We start from the raw sequence: 21,758 nt of genomic DNA, 5'->3' as shown, positions 1-21,758 counted from the left end.
AAGACATAGAGTAAACCACTGGAGTTGTATGGATTCCTTTTATGCTGCATTTATGTGTTTTTTTGTATCTTCTGAGTTCTGATTACCATTCATGTGCATTTAAAGGACCAACAGGGCTGAGATATTCTTCTAAAAAGCTTAATTTGTGTTTAGCAGAAGATAGAAAGACTTACACATATGGGATAGAATGAGGGTGAGTAAATGATTAGAGAAATTTCATTTTTGGGTAAGCTAAGTTTATTTGAAAGACTATCTAGGCACATAATAATACTTTAGCACTGTAACTGTTTATAACTCTTTCAAAATGTACAGGCTTACGCTATAAATGGTCAGTGCTTTGTGTTTTAGATAATTAAAATAGCAACAGATCCAGTGAAACAATCAAGGTTGTGTGATTGTTTTTACATTTTTACCTGCCATTCAAAAATATGACATTTTACACCGTAAGAGTGAAATAAAAGACTATAACACATTTATACTTATCTTTTACTTGGAATGTCAATGTTCAGGACAAAGGCAAAATGGTTACAGTATCTTTAAGAGGGTTTTATCATATGATACAACATTGAAGGCACTCATGTGCAGTTTTTTTCATTGGGTTTAATTTTTGAGAACTGTAAAGTCTCATTATTTTCATACAGTGTCATGCTGTTGCATCTGTATTCATTTACTTCAAGTATTCTGTTATTTTGTGACAAAAAAAATATTTTTCTATGATCATTTTGCACTGCTTATTCTATTTCAGAGATTAATTGATTGAGATTGTGAGACTGCAGTCATTAGCACATTCATCCATTCAGCAATTAGTAGCCTATCTGTTGTCGATGGATCTTCCTTGATCCTTCTTTCTTTAGACATATGTTTCATGTTTGTGTGATGAGTATTCGCGGAGTTTCACTTGACGTGTTTCAGAAAGATGCTCGCGGAGACAGAGACGGCTGAAAGCGCACCCTGTTAATTTTCTTTATTTTACAAAAGCACAAGGTTTTGTTGTTATTGTGAGTTGACACAAATAAAAGTAGACCCTTTATAGTTTCTAACAACGTCTTACATTTATCTGTATGGCTAAAATTGACTTAGTATTTTACGTTTTTTCCGCTATTTTGAGGGAAAAATCCAGTTAGACGCTGACGCATCCGTCAAGCCCTGACATAATGCCTGAATTCAATAAAATGATTCCCAAACACTTTATGTTCACTTGAGACATAACAGACTTGCCAAGATATCATGTATTTTGTCTGTTTAAACGCAAGAAGAAGCAAAAGCGAGTTCCCATGCGTGTGCGTTGTCTGAGATGCGACGCGGCTGTCTGTGTCACACAAAACAGCTCGCAAGCACTGATTTGAGTTGTTTTGCCTTTTGTTGTGCTTGGATGGTGTAAAACCTCTTGAATGTTCAAACTGGCAAACCTTAAATACATACAATTGACAAACCTTCGAAAACGCAAGCAAAAGTCATCTGGCTTCAGGGTCGCGCATTGTTAGAGGCACGACGTGTTTGGGCTCTCCGTGCCACCCAAAAATCTTGCAAGTACTGAATTGAATCGTTTTGTGTGTTCTTGCACTTGTATTGTGTAAAATCGCTTAAATGTTCTTGGCATGGCTATCTGTTTCACACAAAACAGCGCTCTCGGAGCATGCGTGTATTGTCATTTTCAACAGATGGAAAATGACAGTCCTGGAGCTCCACCCTCTAGTAGAGGGGGCATTTTTGCAGAGCCAATGTAAATCTATGGGATTTTTTTTTAATATTTGATCGTCATTTCTATAAAAACCTTAAGTCTGATCAGGTAGAAAATAAATAGCAACATACTTCAGAACAGTCCCCAGGTCAGTGTCGAGTTTGGTGCTTGTAGCATTATATAATGCTACAAGGAGTAGCATATAATAATTTTAGTCTCAGATGAATACGAATAAAATATAATAAGTTTAAGTAGTATAACAATATGTTGGCTTTCTCAAGCCAACATAATATATATATATATATATATTGTTACATTCAGCGCTGGAGGTCTGGCGGTTTGAGACACATTGATAATTCAGAGGGAGACTTTCAAAGATCGTTGATGGTTTACACAGACCTTAAACATATGGATAGCTTATTCTCTCTTTCTCTCCCTTGTGCTCCCTTTCCCACAAGTTTTTACTGATCTGTCCTCCATTTGTAATGGATTATCACTTGAGTTGGACTTTTCAGCACTTTCCTCAGTAGTGCCTTGAGGTTTTGTGTATATGCACTACTGTATAATCTTTTTGTTTTTGCACTATTGAACGGTCAACTTAGCAAGGTTTGAACCTGTATCAGTGAACTGAGCAGCTCTATGCACTATTATTGTCACACATCAGTTGTTCCCCCATTACTTTGTGTTGATGACAGTATGTGATCCATGGCTAAGAGAAAATAAGGATGTAAGTTGTTAGTTCAAAGAGTTATAATCCAAACCGCTCTAAAGCATTCAGATCTAACAGGGGAGCAACAAAAACATCAGAAACATTAGCACACTTTCAACTGCACAAAATTCATCTGGCAATTGCTAGCAAAATGTTGTAGTACAAAAGCTTTATGTTTGGGGTCCAAGAGACCCCATCGATTTACGTGTAAAGATTAATTGCTTTTAGTGCATCTGGGGTCTCTGTGTGATGGATGTTATCAAGGTGAAATATGTTTGTAATTAGTTATCTTATGATTAGAAAAAGTAATGAACCATCAGATTTTTGTTGTTGTTGTGTCTATATTTCTCACCTATTTCTCTATACAAGTATTGCTCACTTTTTCACTTCCACATGAATGTGTGGGGGTGTATTTTTGTATTGGAACAGCAGTCTTTGATTGCTGTGTGGGGATCGCACCCTACACAAAGGCTGCCCTGTTCTGTGGCCCCAGCACTAGCGCTTAGGGGGGGTTAGGGGCCTGGAGGTTAAAATATGTGTTCAATGCTCTCTCCTCCCCATAAAACATTCTTACGCACTCTCAAATAAGCACATGCACATATACTAAAACACCTTCCCTTCTCCTTTGAACTGATCAAAGAACACAGAAATGGCAAACATCACCTGACTGCTACCCATTCGTTTTGCTCATTCAGAAGAAAGATCATCCCCCTTTAGTCTGCTGAAATCCCACAGCTCCAGCGATAGTAGAAATACTTCTGTTTTGCCAGAGCAATTTTCCTTCTGTTTTCCTTTGTGCTGATTTATGAGTTAAGCAGCTAAAATTAAGAGAGAGCTTCAGGACAGGCCTGTGGTAGATCACTGGAAAATGTGCACAGTGCAGATTGTGTTCGGATTGTGATATTTCTGGATGACAAAAAATGAGGTTTGTGTGAGAATCCATTTTCATTTTGAGAATCAGCGTTTAACGGTAGATGGTTGATTAAGTGCTTTGGTTTAAAATGATAAATTATTCGGCTTGTTACATTGTAGTTACATAGTTAATACACATTAGAAAATTTAAAACAAATCCTAACATCATGGCAATAACTTCATAGAGTCTAGCAGCTTAAAAAAATTATAAAGGAGAGTGCTTATACAGTATTTGTACAATGTTCAATTCTGGTCAAATCAATATATTCAATATATTTTAATCAATATATTCTCCTTGTTTTGAAAAGATCTAAAATCAATTTAAATAGGTGCATTTAAATCAATTTAAATAGGTGAGAAAAAGTGCTACAAAATGTTTTGACTTGCTTTGAGGGAGTATAAAGCATATTGAATTAGGGTTGGGCGATGTCCCCTAAATTGGCAGTTGACGATGTTGACAGTAAAACATCGCGATGGACGATGATATCGTCGGTGGGGTGGGGGGGCGGTTTAATATAATTTCATATAATTTTCAAAAATGATATGAAAAATTATAATTTCATTATTTTACTAACCCAACTAATGACTCGGCGCTTTATCAGTAGGTTGCACGACACGTGAAGCATTTTTTATTTTTTTTAGCTTTCACTTAAGAGTTGTGAACTTTTTATTTTAATATATCTCTTTACATAAATACTATTTTCCACTTAAAAACTATAATTTCGTTATTTTACTGATGAGCAAAAGGTCGAGGCAGAAATGACCATGTACCTGCAGGAAATGGCCATTGATGGAGAAGAGGACCCGCTGACTTGGTGGAAAACGAACGACAAAAGGTTTCCGTTCATGGCAAGATTAGCACGGAAATATCTGTGCATATGTGCTACCAGTACTCCATCAGAGCGGGTCTTCAGCACAGCGGGTAGTGTAGTTACTCCAATCCGCAGCTTATTAAAACCAGATAAAGTGAATATGTTGGTATTTCTGGCCAGAAGCATCGAAATTTAAACATGGTCTATGGTGAAAGATATTAGACTTCTTTACGCATTTTTCAGCCATCCGTTCGTGGAGCTATTCGATTTTGCATATTATTTTTTAAACGTTCATTTGTGTAGTTCATATGACCACTTTACAATATTTCAATAACATAATTTATTTTGTAGCCTGTGCTGAAGTTAATTGTGCTGCTAATTATAAGTGAAATGTTAATGCCGAGTTTCGGTCTGAGTGTTGTACCCGTTTCATTTGTTCTTCTATGTTTTAATAAATGTGTGTTATTCATATTCACCTTGTTTCTTTCATTTGATTTGTCATTATGGATTTATGGCCAAGGAAATTTTTCTTTAAAGGTATTAACCAGACAAATGTGATTTGACGTTCGCTGGTCTGGGTTTATCTTACTGCCGCTTCAGTGTATACAAGTGCTATGTGACAATGAGCAAGATTTTCTGAGACACTACAACTACTAATAATTAATTAATAAAGTCTATGTTCTAGTAGCCTACAACATAAAATATTTTAATCTAAATGTACAGTGTAAGACATGTAAAAAAAAAAGACAAGAAGCTAACAATGTCAAGGTCAATATTTGTGCAGCCTGCCTGACACGGTATTTTCACAGACTAACACGTCACGTCTCTGGCATATACTACAGTATTTAAAATAGCATATATGCATTAGTTATATTCTCAATTTAATTTACAGAGCAATTCCTGCAAAGTTTTTAGGTTAACTATAGAAGAGACTTGGATTAGTGAGTCACACTAGCAAGACTCGCAAAAGGGGGCGTGGCATCACAATGGTGGCTCGACATCGTGATGTTGGTCAGCCATCACGATGGACGATGATATCGTCCATCGGCACAACACTATATTGAATATTGAATACGAAATACAGCAGAAAACAGAGTATATGAATACAGCATGTACTGAAGTATTTGTTTTGTTTCATTGGCAGATTTTTTCACGTTTTAAACATACACCTTATTGAATTACTTTATTTTCTAACAACTATTTGGTAACACTTTACAATAAACTGCCATTTGTTAACATTAGTTAACAACTTTAGTTAACATGAACTAACAATGTACACATTTACATTATTAATTGATGTTTGTTAATGTTAATTACGATCTTAACTAATATATTTTTAAAATTTAAAGTTGTATTTTTTAACATTAGTTACTGCAGTATGAACTAACATTAGCTAACAATGAACAATTTTAATTTTATTAGCTAACAGTAGCAAATCTTATTAAATGCTGTAATAAGTATATTATTCATTGTTAGTTAATTATATCTAATGCATTAAATAATGTTAACAAATGACACTTTATTATAAATTGTTAACCAACAATTTTTTTGTTGTGTTACTTTTGCAGGTAGCTCATCAATATCATACAACACACCATCTCATACTGATCAGGCTCCTCGGCTGTCTACCAAAGAAGGTATTAATAAGCATATACTGTACACTGATTGTCATCTAAATATTGTTTTGCTCTTCTTCCACATATGCAATAAATCTCACAGGAAATCTTCCCTCTTTAATTTATGCTATCATGGTTTACTAATTCTGAGACAAAAAAGGCACATTACATGAACAATGCATATGATCCCGTTCTCACTCCTGAGGCGTCAAAAACTGCCGCTTGTGTAAGAGCCCAGCTGAACTGGTCACTTCAGCAGAGCAGAATATGTATATAAAATAATGCATTAAATATTAACCACTGTGAAAATATTACATGTTGCTGATTATACATTAACATTGTGAATAAATGTGGCTGATTTCAAACATAATGAAAATCATACCCCAACGTATGTCAGAATGACAAAATTCTACCCTTGCATATAATTTGACAGTGGTAAAAGTCTGATTCCCTTCGCGTCAGTCTTTGACGCAGAACGTTTGTCATTGAAAGCAATGCGCTTGCCAGATGCAATGGAAACTGATGCCAAAGGGTGCTTTTCGAGTCCACCTGTTGATACTCTGGGCTCTTGCACAAGCGGCAGTATTTGACACTTCAGGAGTGAGAATGGGTTGTGCATATGGATATGACATTAGGATTCATTTGAGTCCTATCATTTCACTACAATAATGGCATTACAGAGTGTTTAGCTGGCCCCTGTCCCCTCTTTCCATCTTCCTTGCATAACAGAGCAAGGCTCCAAGCAGTGCCGATTCGCCAAGCAGGTGCTGTCTTTGTGTGGCACAAATAAAAAGCATCAACCATTCAGTTTCCACCTGAAAACAGACAGAAAAGAGACAATTAGCAAGACAAAAAACACGTGCCCAACTGGACTAAACCTTTATCAGAGCATTCAGTAGAGAAAGCGACAGTGACACCGAGAGGAAGGGTAGAGAGACAGGTGTCTCTGTGAATAATGCAGGAGAAAAAAAGAGAGAAGTTTATTCTTTAAATGAAATTTGTAGACATTATGAATTAATAGATGACACGTGTACCAAAATAACAGTGAATTCAGGGACATTTTTGTATTGTCTTAAGTGTCTATTTGAGTGAAATACACTGATTTGTATGCCACAAGAGCAATTAAATTTTACTTTAAAGGGTTCAGTCTATTTATTACAAAAACAGTTCCCCGTCTTTATTGTGGTGTGCCCCAAATAGGTCTGTTTCAAAAGCAAAAGTTACCAACCGTGATAGTATTTTTAAGAATCATAGGCATGCTCCTGATATATCGTAATTGAAAGCAGCAGTTTATACTTTGGAAACATGCGGTAAATTTGTGTGCATCCCCTTGGATAACAACATTCAACAATGTATTGCAAATATGCTGTTTAGAGCATTCAAATCTTTTAGTTTTGCTCAAACTTGTGAAGTCCATGCCAGCTTGAGTGCATGCTTTTGTTATAGCAAAAGTTGGACATACCCCACACTAAGAAATGCATGTAAAGTTTTCTTAGACTATAGCTTAGCTAGCTACAGTATATGCTAACATCAAATGAGCAACAGTATATACTTTAGTGTCTTGTCTAAGGGGTGCTCATCATATGAGATTTAATGGCTGAAGAGGTTGCTACCTGTAAAGAGCTTTACTTCACATGGAGTTGCGTTAGCGATAGGATGTTGTTTATATAGCTGGACATTTAACAGACAACAGGTTAGCTAACTGGTTTTTCAACCATAACCACAGTCAGTTTTAAAGACTTGTGTCAGTCATAAGGTTTTATTGTGAATGGTTGTTTTATTGAGAATACTCTGTGGCTTATATAACCAAAAGAGAAAGGGGCCTGGGTAGCTCAGCGAGTTGTGAGTTCGAATCCATGGCATGCTAAGTGATTAGGTGTTCTCGCTCTCAATGGGGCACGTGGTAATTTGTGCGTGGATCGTAGAGAGTAGCATGAGCCTCCCGTGCTGTGAGTATTCGCGGTGTCATGATGCACAGCGAGCCACGTGATAAAATGTGCGGTTTGACAGTCTCAGAATCTGAGGCAGCTGAGACTTGTCCTCCGCCACCCAAATTGAGGTGAGTAACTATGCCACTATGGTGGCCTACTAAGTAGAGGGAATTGGGCATTCCAAATTAGGAGAAATGGGGATAATAAAAATAAATGTGCCTTGACTCATTCGCCTAACTCAATTTAATTGTGTACTTTCTACTGATGACTCAAGATATGCATCCACATTAAATCAAGCTCCAAACTCATCAAGAGAATCGGTTTCCATAAACCATTTAAGTAAACATTTGACAATCTCTCTTGAGAATTGACCATTTTGAGTATTCCCACTTCAGTAAGTACAAGGCTGCAATAGCAGTGATAGCCATGAGCTCTTGAGAGAAGTGCTGTCTGGGTAAGACCAGAGGACTGGCTATCCTGATAAAAGCCAGAAGTCAGATCACCATTTCTATACTGAGAGCCAACAGACACATTTTAGGGTCATTAGTACAGTGGGCTTGGAGATAAGATAATGCTGAGAGGGCTGTAAGACCTTTGACCCCCTTTTCACAGTTGTCAGTCATAGTATAGCACTGTACAGAGTATATGCAATGGGATGGACAGTCCATGAAGAGAAAAGCTTCAATAAAAGGTCTCTGTATAAGAGCATATACTCTGGTATTAACGTTTTCCACACTGGTCTATGCTGGTTTGGTGCTGGTCTAGCTGGTGGACCATCATAGCCATGTTGTTCACCATCAAAAAATGCATGTCAACTAGCATAGTTTTTCTGATGAATCCGGTTGACCAAGGGAGGCTTGCTGGTTAAGGTACAATAGTTAGAAGCCTGCTATCGACACCAGCATCTTAAGTCTATAACCAGCATCAATTATATCCAAAACCAACATAGACTCATGACAACTGATAATAATTCTTTCATCATGGCGGAAATGTAGTATATTTTATGAATTTTATTCCCATAGAGACCAACCAAACAACAAACAGAATGCAAACCAGTCATGCAATTTTAGCCTCCTGTCCAACAATATTGAAAGGAAAAACAAAAATAGTGCACAAATTTGGTTACTCATTTTATACTTTTTTATTTATTTATGCAATACAATTGACTGATACGTGTCAATAACCTGAAATACACTTCCCTCTTCTAGCCCCGAATACGATGCTTCATTGTTCCATAGCACACAAAAGCAATGCTAGTTTTTTCAACAGGGAAAACAAATTATTAAATGAATGCCTCCTTTCAGTGTACAAATGTCACTGGATATGATATTTACTTTAGTTTGTGACCCATAAACCTCCCCTTGAGTCTTGAGTTTAATCCAAGAAAGCACACATTATAAAATCGTCAAAAAATGTGTCCATTTAACAGCTCTACACATTTATGTTTAAGATTAAGATCTTGAAAGGACGATTTATGGGCTTGTGCTTTCATCTTATGTCATTAGTTTCTAGGCCAATTTCCCACATCTAGGTAAAGTTTAATACAGATTAATTATCCACTTACTACAGTTATTATTACATTACACTGATCTAAACTACGATCTTGTCTTTAGTACCCTGTGAATCACAGTCAGTACAATCACATTATTTTCGGAACCTCAAACATTCACATTTCTACATTAGATGGTATGTTAATAACTGCTAAAATCAACAAACATGACCAGTCTAAGACAAAACTGTTCATAATAGAATCTTACAGATCTTCTTTTGGTGAAAAATGCCAATAAGCACTGAACTTTTGAGTGTACCGTTTTAAATCTGAGCTAGTCTAGACATCTGGCTGGGCCAGGATCTTGTTTTGACTAGGATAGCTGCAGCTTGGTCTCTTGAGAAGACACCACACCCAAAGCAAAGCAGAGCAAGCTTAGATCTCTGAGCAATGCACCAAACACGGTTGTTTCAGCAAGATAATATACATGTTTGTCTGCATTGGGTCTTTATGGAATAAAATAGTGATGTATACTGTACAATACTGACTGTGAAGAAAAACAAAATTATGGACACTTAATCAGGCTAGGAGAAATTTTAAATAAGCATCTGACCAGTTATATCTATATCCCAGATGCACGCCTGTCTCTTGTTTTGCAGTTGAGTTCTGATTTTATTAAATTAGGATTATGGGCTCCAATGCCCTTCCCTACATAATTTCACATTTGAGAGCTGGTGTCTATATCCGTCAGTCTTTCCCACTGTTATGTTTCAAAAGAGTGGAGCTTCGCTCCTCTACAAGTTCCTTAGCTCTATCAGACAGTAGCAATGGCCACCACTATTGTTTTCTTTTTAAATTCCGATGATGTGTTCTGTCTGCTCTCTCTTTCTCCATCTCTCTCTCTCTCTCTCTCTCTCTCTCACTCCCTCACTCTCTCTTTCTTCTCCGTTCTCCCCATCAGTTTGTGACCCCTCTTCTCGTCCTGGCTGCTGTGTGTTTTTTCATGGCAGAGGGGAATGAAAAAACGAGGGGAAAAAAGGCCAGTAAAACAAAGAGAGGTTGTGTGAGCAGACTCAGCAGGCAGGAAACGTAACTCTCTCAGGACTCTCTCTCTCTCGCTTTTTCTTTGGCCTGGTCTCCAGATCAGATCTGACAGACATTGAGAGAGTGAGAGAGAAAGAGTGAGTTTTTTTTTTAAAACAGAGGGTGATAAAAGATTTAAAAGAGTAACATTAAATGGAAAGCAATGTTTGCTCAACCTGGTCTCATGACAAGTGGTAATAATTAGCATTGTTATGAGTTAGCTCATACAAATACGGATGACTTGTACTCCCATAAACAAACCATAGAACATTATTCATTGGTTATTATGGTTTTTCCCAAATTTCCCAACCTCTAGCCATTAAGTCTAAACCCTTAACTAAACCCTAAATCTAATTGAGATTTTAATAGAAAAATAAATTTTGTGTACCATAGAGATATAAAACATTGCATTTGAAAGAGGAGGGAACGTATTACAGGTTATTGCTATACATTAGTCGATTGTATTGCATAAATAAATATGGAATTAGTAACCAAATGTGTTCACAGATATTTCCTTTCTTAAAATAAAGTTTTGGATAGCTAAAATGTGATGACTGTATTGTATCGATTTGAAATTATGTTTGTTGATTGGATGGTCTAAAAGTTTTAACTTTCTCATACGAGTCCTATGATTTCTTGCGCTTTTACCATATCGCATGAATAAGTCAAATCTCATGTGTTGTCATGAGACTACTGTTGGTTTGCCTAATGTTCCTTTAATGCAGAATGTTATTTTGTCTAGTCCCTGGTGCTCTTGCTTTTTGATGGTATGGTGGTGTAGCCGTTTCAATATTTATTGTGAAAATAATCTGAATTGAGCATTTAAGGAATAGTTCACCCAACAATTTTCATTTTTTAAATATTTACTTATCCATATGCTGTTATTTTTTTTGTGGAATGCCAAAGGAGAAAATGAAAGAACATGTACCTAGCTCTTTTCCATTCAAACTGTGTCCATGGCTGTCACGGTCCAAATAAGACAAACAAGCACCACTGAAGCACCTTAAAAGTAATCCATTTGACTCATGTGCTGTATATTCAAAGTCCTCTAAATCCATTGGATAGCTTTGTGTGACAAAAGATAGAAATGTAGGCCATTATGCACTGTTCCCCCTTCTTCAGTACTGTGAAATCAAGTGTGTATTTCTAATGGTATTTGAGCTGCAGTGGAGGGAAGATTTGTGTTGAGTATGGCTTAAATTGTGTTCTGTTCCTCACACAAATTTAGCGTATTGCTACAGAAGACTTGGAATGGACTTTTTTTTTTCTCCCCAATTTGGAATGCCCAATACCCAATATGCTTTAAGTCCTCCTGGTGGAGTAGTGACTCGCCTCAATCTGGATGGCGGAGGACGAATCTCAGTTGCCTTCATGTCTGAGACAGTCAATCTGAAGTAGCGCGTGTGGAGGCTTCCCGCTTTTCTCCGCGGCATCCACGCACAACTCACCACGCGCCCCACCAAGAGCGAGAACCACACATTATAGCGACCACGAGGAGGTTACCCCATGTGATTCTACACTCCCTAGCAACCTTGCCAATTCGGTTGCTTAGGAGACCTGACTGGAGTCACTCAGCTCACCCTTGTTTCAAACTCACGATTCCAGGGGTCGTAGTCAATGTCTATACTTGCTGAGCTACACAGGCTCCTGGAATGGACTTTATGGACTATAGTTTTATGATATTTTTATGTTGTTTTTGAAGCTGGACAGATGTCGTCACTTTGAACTGTCATTGTATAGAAAAATGATCCTGTTTGTTCCATGGATAAGCCTAAGGGTTTGAAATGAAAAGAGAGTAAATAATGATAGAATTTTCATTTTTGGGTGAACTTTTTCTTGAATCTAGAAAAAACTAAAAAGGAAACAGATTGAAACGTTGAAACTGTATCACATTGTGCGGAATACACAGGTCTTTGATGATTAATGTCTTTATATGCAATTCTTATGTCTGCTCAGTTAAGTGCTGCTCTATTTGATTTAATGTAAACCAGGAGCAATGAAAGTCTTGCTCTTGCACACTTTCTGTGCAGTAGGTTTAAGATGCTTTTAGAGATTAGCATCTTCCTTTTTCTTGGATTCTGCTTTTGCTGACAAACGCTGATGGAGTTTTGATTTTGAAACGTGGGCCATGTAGTTCTATCAGCACTTTCCAAACTAAACATTTTTCTTCGTCTTCAAAGGTTAATGTCTTATTGTTCCACCCAGAGCTTGGATGAGATTTCAACCACAATTACCAGCAGAGGGCAGTGTTATGTCATAGTTGCGGAACTGTTGGGTCCCATTCAGGTTTGATAGTGGGCTCACAGAATTCCATTATCCATTAAAATAGAGTTGCATACAAAACTATAACACTCAGACAGTCATAACACAAATATTACTGCACTTTCAATGATGTTACTCTGTAACCCAGGCCATGCAGTGTAGGGCACATAGACACTTTGGCTAATCATAATTTCAGTTTTGGAGCAAGTGATCAGCGCTACGCTTCAGGCACATGATCGGACTGTTTTAAGAGCACATTTGAGAATGAACTGGTGACTGAGGCATCTATCAGAAACATACACGTTTCTCCCTCTTCTCTGACACAAACTCTTGCCATTTTACTATAAGACAGATACGGTGTTGCCATGAGACAACATGCCATTTTCCTTCACTTTCTCGCTATTCAGAAAATGATTGAATTGTTGGAAACAAAAAAGAAAATGCTGATTTTAGGACACATGACAAAGGTGCCTCAAACTGCACAAAAACGCATATCTGTGCATTTCTTATACATCTCTTTTTTTCTGGATCTTTAAAAAATGTAATAGATGTTGTTAATATGTCAGTTATATTAGTTATTTATTTGAAAGTTTTAATAATAATATAATTGTATTTACGCAACTGAGCAACACAATTTCTGTTTCTTGTGTTCCAAAGAAAATGTGTACAGCCTAGTTCTATGGAAAGGGCAATTAACTCAAGAAAAAGCGTAAGCTCAGCAGTTAGGGTCAGCTATGCTTTTAACTACAATATACTGTAGAAGGATGAATGATAATCTCTAAATTCACATACTTAGAGTTTGTGTGAGTTCCAAGTGTAAATGTATCAGTTCAAATTGATTTTGGACAAACAATAGAAGATTTCCAGTTATTTATGAAATATCAAGGTTACTAAAATGTTCTAAATAATATGTATATATATTCTGCAGATGCGTCTTATGATGCTGTACGGAGGGCAGGCTGGTCAAACAGCTTGCACAGTGGGAAAGGTGAGTGTCATGCCAACAGCTGCCAAAAGTTGACTTTGTTTTTTTTTTTGTTTTTATGTTTTCTATCAGACTTTTATATTGACCCTGTGGGATCTGTACTGAACCTTTACAGTAATGATAGAGAACGTCAGTCTTTAGTTTAGGGACACATGGATCTGAAGACGCTCATTAAGTACTTAGCAGTTCGGCCAGCAAATCCACGTTTTCTTTGGACCAAGACTGATGTGTCTGCTCACCCAGAAGAATGTGCTTACATTTTTCTTGCCTTTTTCTCTCTATTATGTCGCTTTCCCTTTCTTTCTTTCCATTTCTCAGGCTCTCCGACAGTGGTCTCTCAGAATGTGTCCAAGAGCACTGAGCAGGCTCGGCCTCAGCCAGGTAACCAGGAATTCTGTGCCACAAGCATGCATGCTCATCCAAACATTAATTACGTTTATGCATTTGGCAGACACTTTTATCCAAAGAAAATTATAGTGCATGCAAGGTATACAATTTTTCAGCCCAAGTATTTGCTGTTACTTGAACCCATGTCTTTTGGCATTGGAAGTGCTATGCTCTGTTTAGCTGCGGGAGCTGAACTCAAGTAATGAGAAAATGGTAATGGAAACATGGTAATTGTAACAAAATGATTACATACAGACTAATTTCTCTTTTCTCTTAGACCCTTACCAGATATTTGGGGCCACCAGCAGTCGACTTGCCAACCCAGGTAATAACAAAGTGGATTACAGTATTTCAACAACACATTTGAAATATTATTTGGGAAATGTCCCAGATTCAATTCAAGTTAGGCTTAATTTGACAGTATCTGTGGCATAATGTTACAATACAAGTGATTGGGTCCAGTCCAACAGTTAAAATACATATTGTTTAAAAAGTATAGCCATAAGATTTTAGTGTGATACAAAAATAAGGATTTATCAGTGTTACAACATTTACCAGGTTACAGAGTTTACTGGTATTATGCCGTCATGGCAACGAATTTGTAAAATTGGATATAACTTGAATAATGTTTAAAGCTTGTGGTTATACTTTTGAAACAGTGTGTATTTTAGAGTTTATGGACTGGCCCCATTCACTTCTATTGTAAGTGTCTTACCATAAGCGCAATAATATTTATTTGAATAACCAAGTTTCAAGTTTCATTTTTTTTTTTTTTTTTTTGGTGGTAATCAACATTATGCAGAAAATGCTGTCAATTGAGCTTAACTTGTGTTGAACCTAGAACATTCCTTTAAGTTGACCTCTCCAGTCTTTAGATTTGAGTAAAATTCCCCTGATGTCTCGTTGTCCAGGTTCAGGTCAGATCCAGCTGTGGCAGTTCTTGCTAGAACTTCTCTCTGACAGTGCCAATGCTGGCTGCATCACCTGGGAGGGGACCAATGGAGAGTTTAAGATGACAGACCCTGACGAAGTAGCGCGCCGCTGGGGGGAACGCAAGAGCAAGCCCAACATGAACTATGACAAACTAAGCCTCGCCCTTCGCTACTACTATGACAAAAACATCATGACCAAAGTTCACGGCAAACGTTATGCCTATAAATTTGACTTCCAAGGCATTAATGATGCCTTGCAGCCCCATCAAACCGAGTCTACCATATACAAGTACCAAACCGATCTGTCATATGTTCCTGGCTACCACGCCCACCAGCAGAAGGTAAATTTTGTTTCACCACATCCCCCCCCCATGCCTGTCACATCTTCCAGCTTTTTTGGCCCCACCACCCCATACTGGAGCTCTCCAACAGGGGGGATTTATCCTAATCCAAGCGTTCCACGTCATTCCAGTTCTCATGTGCCTTCCCACCTAGGCAGTTACTACTAATGCCCTTCACCTCTCACCCTCCTCCCTACATGCCAAAACTTGAACTGCATTTGGAGGGAAGACAAAAGGACCTGGATATGGAAGACAAGGAAGCTGGAAAGGAGAAGATTTTTTTTTTTGGAGAGGCCTGGCAAAAATTTGTTCAATGAAGGAAATGTTGGAAGAAGCTGGAAAGACAGAGAAAGTAAGCAGAGAGAAGAAAAACAGACCAGAAAATGGCTGATCCTCTATAAAATGGAGTACTACTTATTCAAAGAACAAACAACGTCTTCTTTGATGCTTGCTTTGGAGAGTGTGTGCGTGTTTCTAAATGTTATTGTACCTTTCTTCTCCCAAAAGCTGTACCAATCGGCCAGAGTCCCCGTCTACCAAATAAAGACCACAGTTATAAAGTCGGTCAATGACCGAAAAAACAAATCACTGTAAACTCTCCCTGTGTGTTAATGCAATTGTGAATCGAGTGTTTATCTGTTTGGACTTAGTCCATCCTTCTCTTTGGATTTTGTCTAAACCCACCTTGGTTACATGAGTTTATCTTTTTAAGTTGTGACTGAAACTTTCTTACTAAAGCAAATCTGGCAACTGGAAAAATGTTGGCATTCACCCGTCAGTTATTCTCCAAACTGGAGGACGTGGCGGATGATTGTTTATAAGGAGCTTCTCAGGCTAGCTGGCTCAAGCTAATATCACTTATTCACCTTTAGCACACTTTTATGCTGATGACAAGATGGTGTTGATGTGAAAGCTCTGTAAATGATAGATTCATTTAAATCTGTCCTAAATTTCTAATGCAGCTTTAACTTGCTTTCAATTAATGCTCACTTTCCTGCTGGGGGGATTCCTGTTTGTGCCCCCCTCATTGGCCAGGGAAAATTCATTTAATTTCATCTCAAAATTGCCAATCTGTTGCCAAGTGTTATTTTAGTTCATATGTAATTAATATACATTCCTATGTCTTAAAACTCTTGAATAGATCATTGGATTGCTGAACAACTGAATGTGGGCATCATGCAAAGTACCTCTTTGAAAGTAAAAAAAAAAAAAAGTAAAAACATATAAACAGTTAAAACAGCAACACAAAACGTTGAAACCAGAGATTCGCAAACGCTGTGCGTTTGTCAGACCTATTTGCTAGTATTATTTTGATCAAAGGTCAACTAGGCATTAAAAGCGTCTTACTGTATAAATTATGCAGAGCTATTTTCATATGTGACAGTGTTAAAAATCATACTTTAATACGAGTTGACCTCGCTCAAAATGCAAACTTTTTTTTTTATCAGTTACTGAAGGTAGTTTGTACTACATAGGTATTTTGTATCTGTACATATGGGCAATACGTTTGTGAATGTTTTCTTGTATTTTTCGGAAAATGCTTTTTTCTAAAGTCTTACTTGCCATGATAATAAGAAAGTTATTTTGATATGTATTTTTTATTCCTTAAAAGCAAATGCCTTACCAAAACATTATGCTAATAGACAATTGGTTTTACATAAATCAGGGTTTTCCAAAGTGCTAAATAACAGTTCTTGTAATGCCAAATGCCTTAAAGCCAAACTTTGTGTGTGCCTAAACTTGATTGGACAGTGTTATACCAGTGTCAGTTCCATGCAAGCAATTTCCCTTTGTGTACTTTAGAGCATTAAAGTAAATGATGATTGAAAAGTTCCAACAGTTCATCTCTATAAGGGATCGTTGTCAGATATGAAGGAATTGTGTTATTTTATATACAGTATGCAATGTATTTGGATATTAAATTTAAGACTATATATATAAAAAATATGAAATATAGCAAATAATCGTTTTTTGTTAATTTTGTTGTTTCTGCAATTTTTGAAGTTTGTTTTATAGGTAAAATGTGACAAAATAAATGTTTTTACATTAAAGAAGCTCTCCAGATAACTTTTTGCTATCAGTCAATTGGTCAATGCATCTCACTACTAAAAAAAAACATTGTAATTGTATATGCAGTGATGCTATGTAAAAAGCGTAGCATTCTAAATGGCTAAACTAGCTCACTAACCGGTAGATGATTTGTAAATTAATGTCATCATCTTTGCCTCAACTTTTTTCAATCAAATATTAAATTAGTCTGATGGTCTAATCCAGGACTGATCATACAGTAAACCACCATGGTAACAGATATCATGACATATCTGGATAGTGTTATTTATTTTTAGATTTTTCCTCTTTCCTCTCGTTTGTGTTGAGGAAAAGATTACATCACTAAAAATCCTGAGATGTGATGAAAAAACAAATTAACTGAACTGTATTATCAAGAGCGACTGTGGATAAACTCGTTCAACAACCTGGGCTGGCATGCTTATTAAAAATGATGAGAATTATTCAAATAAGCTCTTCTGTCACAATTTATTGGCAATAAAAGCTCCTCAGGGTACTATCTTCATCCTATATCTAATATATTGTAAAGGCCTCTTCATTATTTGGCATCTTAAGTTGTGAGTCTGAGTATACAGTCTTAGAAATCCATAACACATCACCATTTCACACACACACACACACACACACACATTTCCAAGAATCCAGCACAGTTAATAGCAAAGCAATGACTAATGTTATTTTGTATGATGAAACCTTTGTGCCGGGATCTACTTTATATTAACGGCCAATTGTATGACAGCAAGCCTGGAATTATACAAAACTACTAGAGTTTTACTGTATTATCTGCATTGCATATTATAGGGCAACAGCTATCAACCATAAGACATCAGCTAATCTGAAATGTTGTCCATCTAAGACTGTCTTCTACTGTAGTTTGCAGTCGTGTGTATTCATAGCTTTGTCTTGTGCGCCCTCATGTGGTAACTTTTAACTCTTATTGCTGGAAAATTCAGTTTATCAATAATTAACAAATTTTTTTCCATAAAGATTTTATCATGACATACAAACAACAAATTCAATTATTTAATATATATATATATATATATATTTATTCGTGTAAAAAAATTATATTTACAAAGTACAAATTATATTTACACATTCAATTTTACAATTTTAACAATTTCTATTAATTTACTAAATAATACACCATTCCCATGTAATTCATAGCATAAAACAGCTGTAGAAATACAGACTTTACATGTCATTACAGATACATGTCATTCCAACAGCTAGATTCTGAAAACCAGTGCTACATTTTAGTACTGCTCGGCACTTCCCCAATGTCAATCACCTCAAAGCCCTGGTTATCGATGCCATTTCTCGAGTAGTGATGATGCCCTGGCTCATTGTGGTAGCAGTAGGCACAATGAGCGGTTGGTACGGCCACCATTTTGGCAAAGTTGGAAAAGTCCACACGGTATTTCCCCTCTTTGCTCCGGGAGATTATAGGGAGGAAGTCGTAACCCCACATGATCTCCTGAGGTATGTAGGAAGTCCTGACCTGGCAAGAGGAGCTGGTGGACTCAGCTACGCCATCCAGGAAGACCACAAGCTCAAACTCTTGCTGATACAGAGTGTCCACTGCCATGTCAAAGAATGGACTTGTTTTATCAATGACATGGTACAGGGTCAATGGGCATACAAAGAACAGGTTGTCCTTGCCGGCATCCACCATAAAGTCAATGCTGACCTGGTCCATGATGACAGTCTCACCCTCAGGAGCTACTGTTGTTCTCAGCAGCTTGCCGTAAATTTGGCTGCCGATCATCAGGGTCTTTCGTAGGTTGGCCACGCGTATCTGAAGGCAGAGGGTCCCTTTCTTCGGGCAGATAACTGCGGACTCACTGAACGTTATGGTCTTGGCTCTCTTTTTGGGTAGGGCGATCTTTGTCATGATCACTCCACACCAGAAGCAGTTGATAATGGCACCAATAAGACACTGAATTACAATGAGGGCAACAGCTCCAGGGCAAAGGGGGGTGATGGCTCGATAACCATAGCCGATGGTGGTCTGGGTCTCTAATGAGTAGAGGAAGGCTGCAGTCAGGCCTTGGACATTTATTACACATGGTATGTGATCCTGTGGAGGATTCTGCCATGTTAGGTCGCCATTGTTTTTGGCAATCCAGTACCAGACAAGACCGAAGATGAACCAGCTGAGAGTGAATGAAGCCACAAAGTACAGGATGACAAACCGCCATCGAGTCTCCACAAATGTGGTCCATATGTCTAGAATGTAGGCAAAGCGGCTGCGATGCATTATGTTGCCATACTCAATGTTGCAGCGTCCATCTTTAGTCACCAGGCGGTTTTTGCGAACACGCTGTTCTGCAAAGTATTCTTTTAGCAGCTCTCTCAAGGAACACGTCATTTTGAGGGTTTGTCAGTCTGGGGAGAGAATAAAGGGATATTTTAAGTTAATCTGCTTAAGCACTGTGAAAGTGGAGGTATACTTCATAAAGCATTGTACAACTTCACGCAAAGGTCTGTTAATAAGACTAGAATCAAATCAGGACACACTCTAATACAAAACAACAAATGATGTTGACTGAGTGTGAACCTCTAAAGAGCTACAGTTTATTTGGAGAGGTTGATATAGTGTTGCAAAAGGTGATGGAGAATGTGCTGCCCCAAATACAAGAACATTTAGGGATAAACATTGGACATTGTTATGCATGAGACACCCTATATCAATGCATCCAAATACTGTATGTGCAAAAAACATTTAGGCAATTTCAGATTTGGCATACTGTAAAACAACAGATTGCACATGCTCTGTACAGATAAGATACATCTTCTTCTCAATACATGGAAAAATGGTCAGAAAAAAAGCCTAATTTGTAGGTATTTAAGGGAACAACGTAATCCATACAAATTCCTCATGGACCACAGACCAGGACAAATTGTGTCAGTAATAATTGCACATTGGTGATATAACACAACCTTCTATATATCCCAAATTAGTTTCTTAATGTGACACCTTCAATATAAATATTAGTAAATGACCATAGAAAGCAAGTAAAAAGACTTTGCAAGTGTTCAGTAAAATCATGTCTACATGTCATAAAAATAACACTGCAATATAAATGAGCACAATGGCTGAGATATTAAAAAGTGGTCACAATGATGTTTCATCTTCAATTGATTTAGCCTCTCTCTTCTCATTTAAAAAAAAAAAAAGAGAAAGATTCTGCTCTTAAAATCAGCCGTGAGTACAAAACATAAATGCAAAGGAGTAAAAACAACAAGCCTTGAGCTGGCAGGGAATTCAAGCAACTGGGAAATTGTGAAAGAATTTGCCTTGCACCAGAGTGCACTTGTCATGGCCTCTCAGTTCACTGCTGGCTTTGATTTATGGCCACATTCTGGATGTTTCTTTGTACTTAATTACAACTGTAAATAAAAGCATTGATAAATGCAGGAATTGCATGGTACTGTGTTCAGGACAGTCAGCTGAAGGTAATCCCTGCTTATCTGTCATTTATGAGGGGCTAAATGGTGTTCAGTTCACTCTCAACCGATTTGTTTCATCTCTGGAGTGTGCTTAATGTTTAATGTAGAGTCTATTAGAATACACATCAACTCTGTTCCAAAGCTCAATTATACTGCAAATAGCAACTGTTCAGCCTGGCCAGAAGCACCGGCAGTTCCCATCCACAGCCAGTCATCTGCTGTGCCGATTTATTAATTGAAAGTTCCCAAAATACCTTGAGGAATATTGGTGCTGATGAGTGAACTGGACTGTATATTAGATGAGAACGTCTAATATAAAGATTCACAGATGAACACAATTGTCCACCCACATGTTCTTCCAAACCCATATCACTAGTCAACATTGGCAAAAAATAAATAAATAGATAAATAAAAATCAGTTAACTTTCCTTTTTTTATCTAGATTAAAGTGACAACAGATATGTTTACTGTTTAGCTTACCAGCTATCGAAGATGCTCTTCTGTTATTCAGATATCAGGCAAGCTGATGTTGAAAAATCATGGATGAAATACTTCGAATCTTGCTCTCTCTCTCTCTCTCTTCCCGTGCCTCGTTCACCTGCTTGTGGTCCTATTCTCCCTTTCCCTTTTTATAAATGTCAGCTAAAGCAGGAAATTGGAAATGAACACATCTATGTTACTCATTAATAAACTGTGTCCTTCCTTAAGTGCCCAACCGTTTCACACTCTGTTGCTCTCTCTTTCCCTATCACTTACTCTTTCTCCATCCCAAGTTGTCTGAGACACCTTATGCCCAACTCTGTCCTTATGTAGGCTTCTCTCCTACTCACACAGCAATCCCATGTTTATGTATACACAAAAATGGTCAAATGTATACACAAAAATGCTTTACGCAAGTAGAGCATGCAGGCTGCATTTCCTGACGATACTCTGAAATTTTGACACATACACAGATGCATGTAGAAGAATGTCAATATAAATAAACAACTCACACACTCCCGCACACTCAGTCAAGACACTGTGTAGCAAATAAACTGTTAAGGGTACCCCCACAAAATCATATCACATATTTCTTTACCACAAACATTTGTCACTGGT

At 37.4% G+C, this 21,758-nt stretch overlaps 2 protein-coding genes across 4 annotated transcripts in view; one reads left to right on the top strand and one right to left on the bottom strand.

Annotated features, from left to right (window-relative positions):
• Positions 1-17,248, top strand: part of LOC127622907 (Friend leukemia integration 1 transcription factor-like) — a 37,295-nt gene extending 20,047 nt beyond the window's left edge. The window contains exons 6-10 of one of the 3 annotated variants that reach the window (XM_052097068.1): positions 5,683-5,751; positions 13,424-13,483; positions 13,799-13,861; positions 14,145-14,192; positions 14,779-17,245. In XM_052097068.1, the coding sequence (XP_051953028.1) occupies positions 5,683-5,751; positions 13,424-13,483; positions 13,799-13,861; positions 14,145-14,192; positions 14,779-15,308 (770 nt within the window). In that variant the 3' untranslated portion in view covers positions 15,309-17,245. Of the gene's footprint in view, positions 1-5,682; positions 5,752-13,423; positions 13,484-13,798; positions 13,862-14,144; positions 14,193-14,778 lie in introns of all 3 variants that reach the window. The other 2 variants (XM_052097069.1, XM_052097070.1) reach the window with 2 other exon arrangements.
• A 1,058-nt stretch (positions 17,249-18,306) lies between these two features.
• LOC127622913 (ATP-sensitive inward rectifier potassium channel 1-like) lies at positions 18,307-21,396 on the bottom strand. The gene is made up of 2 exons (XM_052097077.1): positions 21,141-21,396; positions 18,307-19,595 (listed from the first exon to the last, which is right to left on the bottom strand). The coding sequence occupies exon 2, from the start codon at positions 19,576-19,578 to the stop codon at positions 18,457-18,459; it is 1,122 nt and encodes a 373-aa protein (XP_051953037.1). The 5' UTR covers positions 19,579-19,595; positions 21,141-21,396; the 3' UTR covers positions 18,307-18,456.
• Positions 21,397-21,758: the final 362 nt, after the last annotated feature.

The sequence above is a fragment of the Xyrauchen texanus genome, chromosome 29 (assembly GCF_025860055.1).
Source record: "Xyrauchen texanus isolate HMW12.3.18 chromosome 29, RBS_HiC_50CHRs, whole genome shotgun sequence".
Taxonomy (NCBI): domain Eukaryota; kingdom Metazoa; phylum Chordata; class Actinopteri; order Cypriniformes; family Catostomidae; genus Xyrauchen; species Xyrauchen texanus.
This window is presented reverse-complemented; position numbering and strand designations above follow the sequence as displayed.

Excerpts from the sequence above, each read along its gene's own strand:
- LOC127622913 (XM_052097077.1), bottom strand. The coding sequence starts at position 19,578 with ATGACGTGTTCCTTGAGAGAGCTGCTAAAAGAATACTTTGCAGAACAG.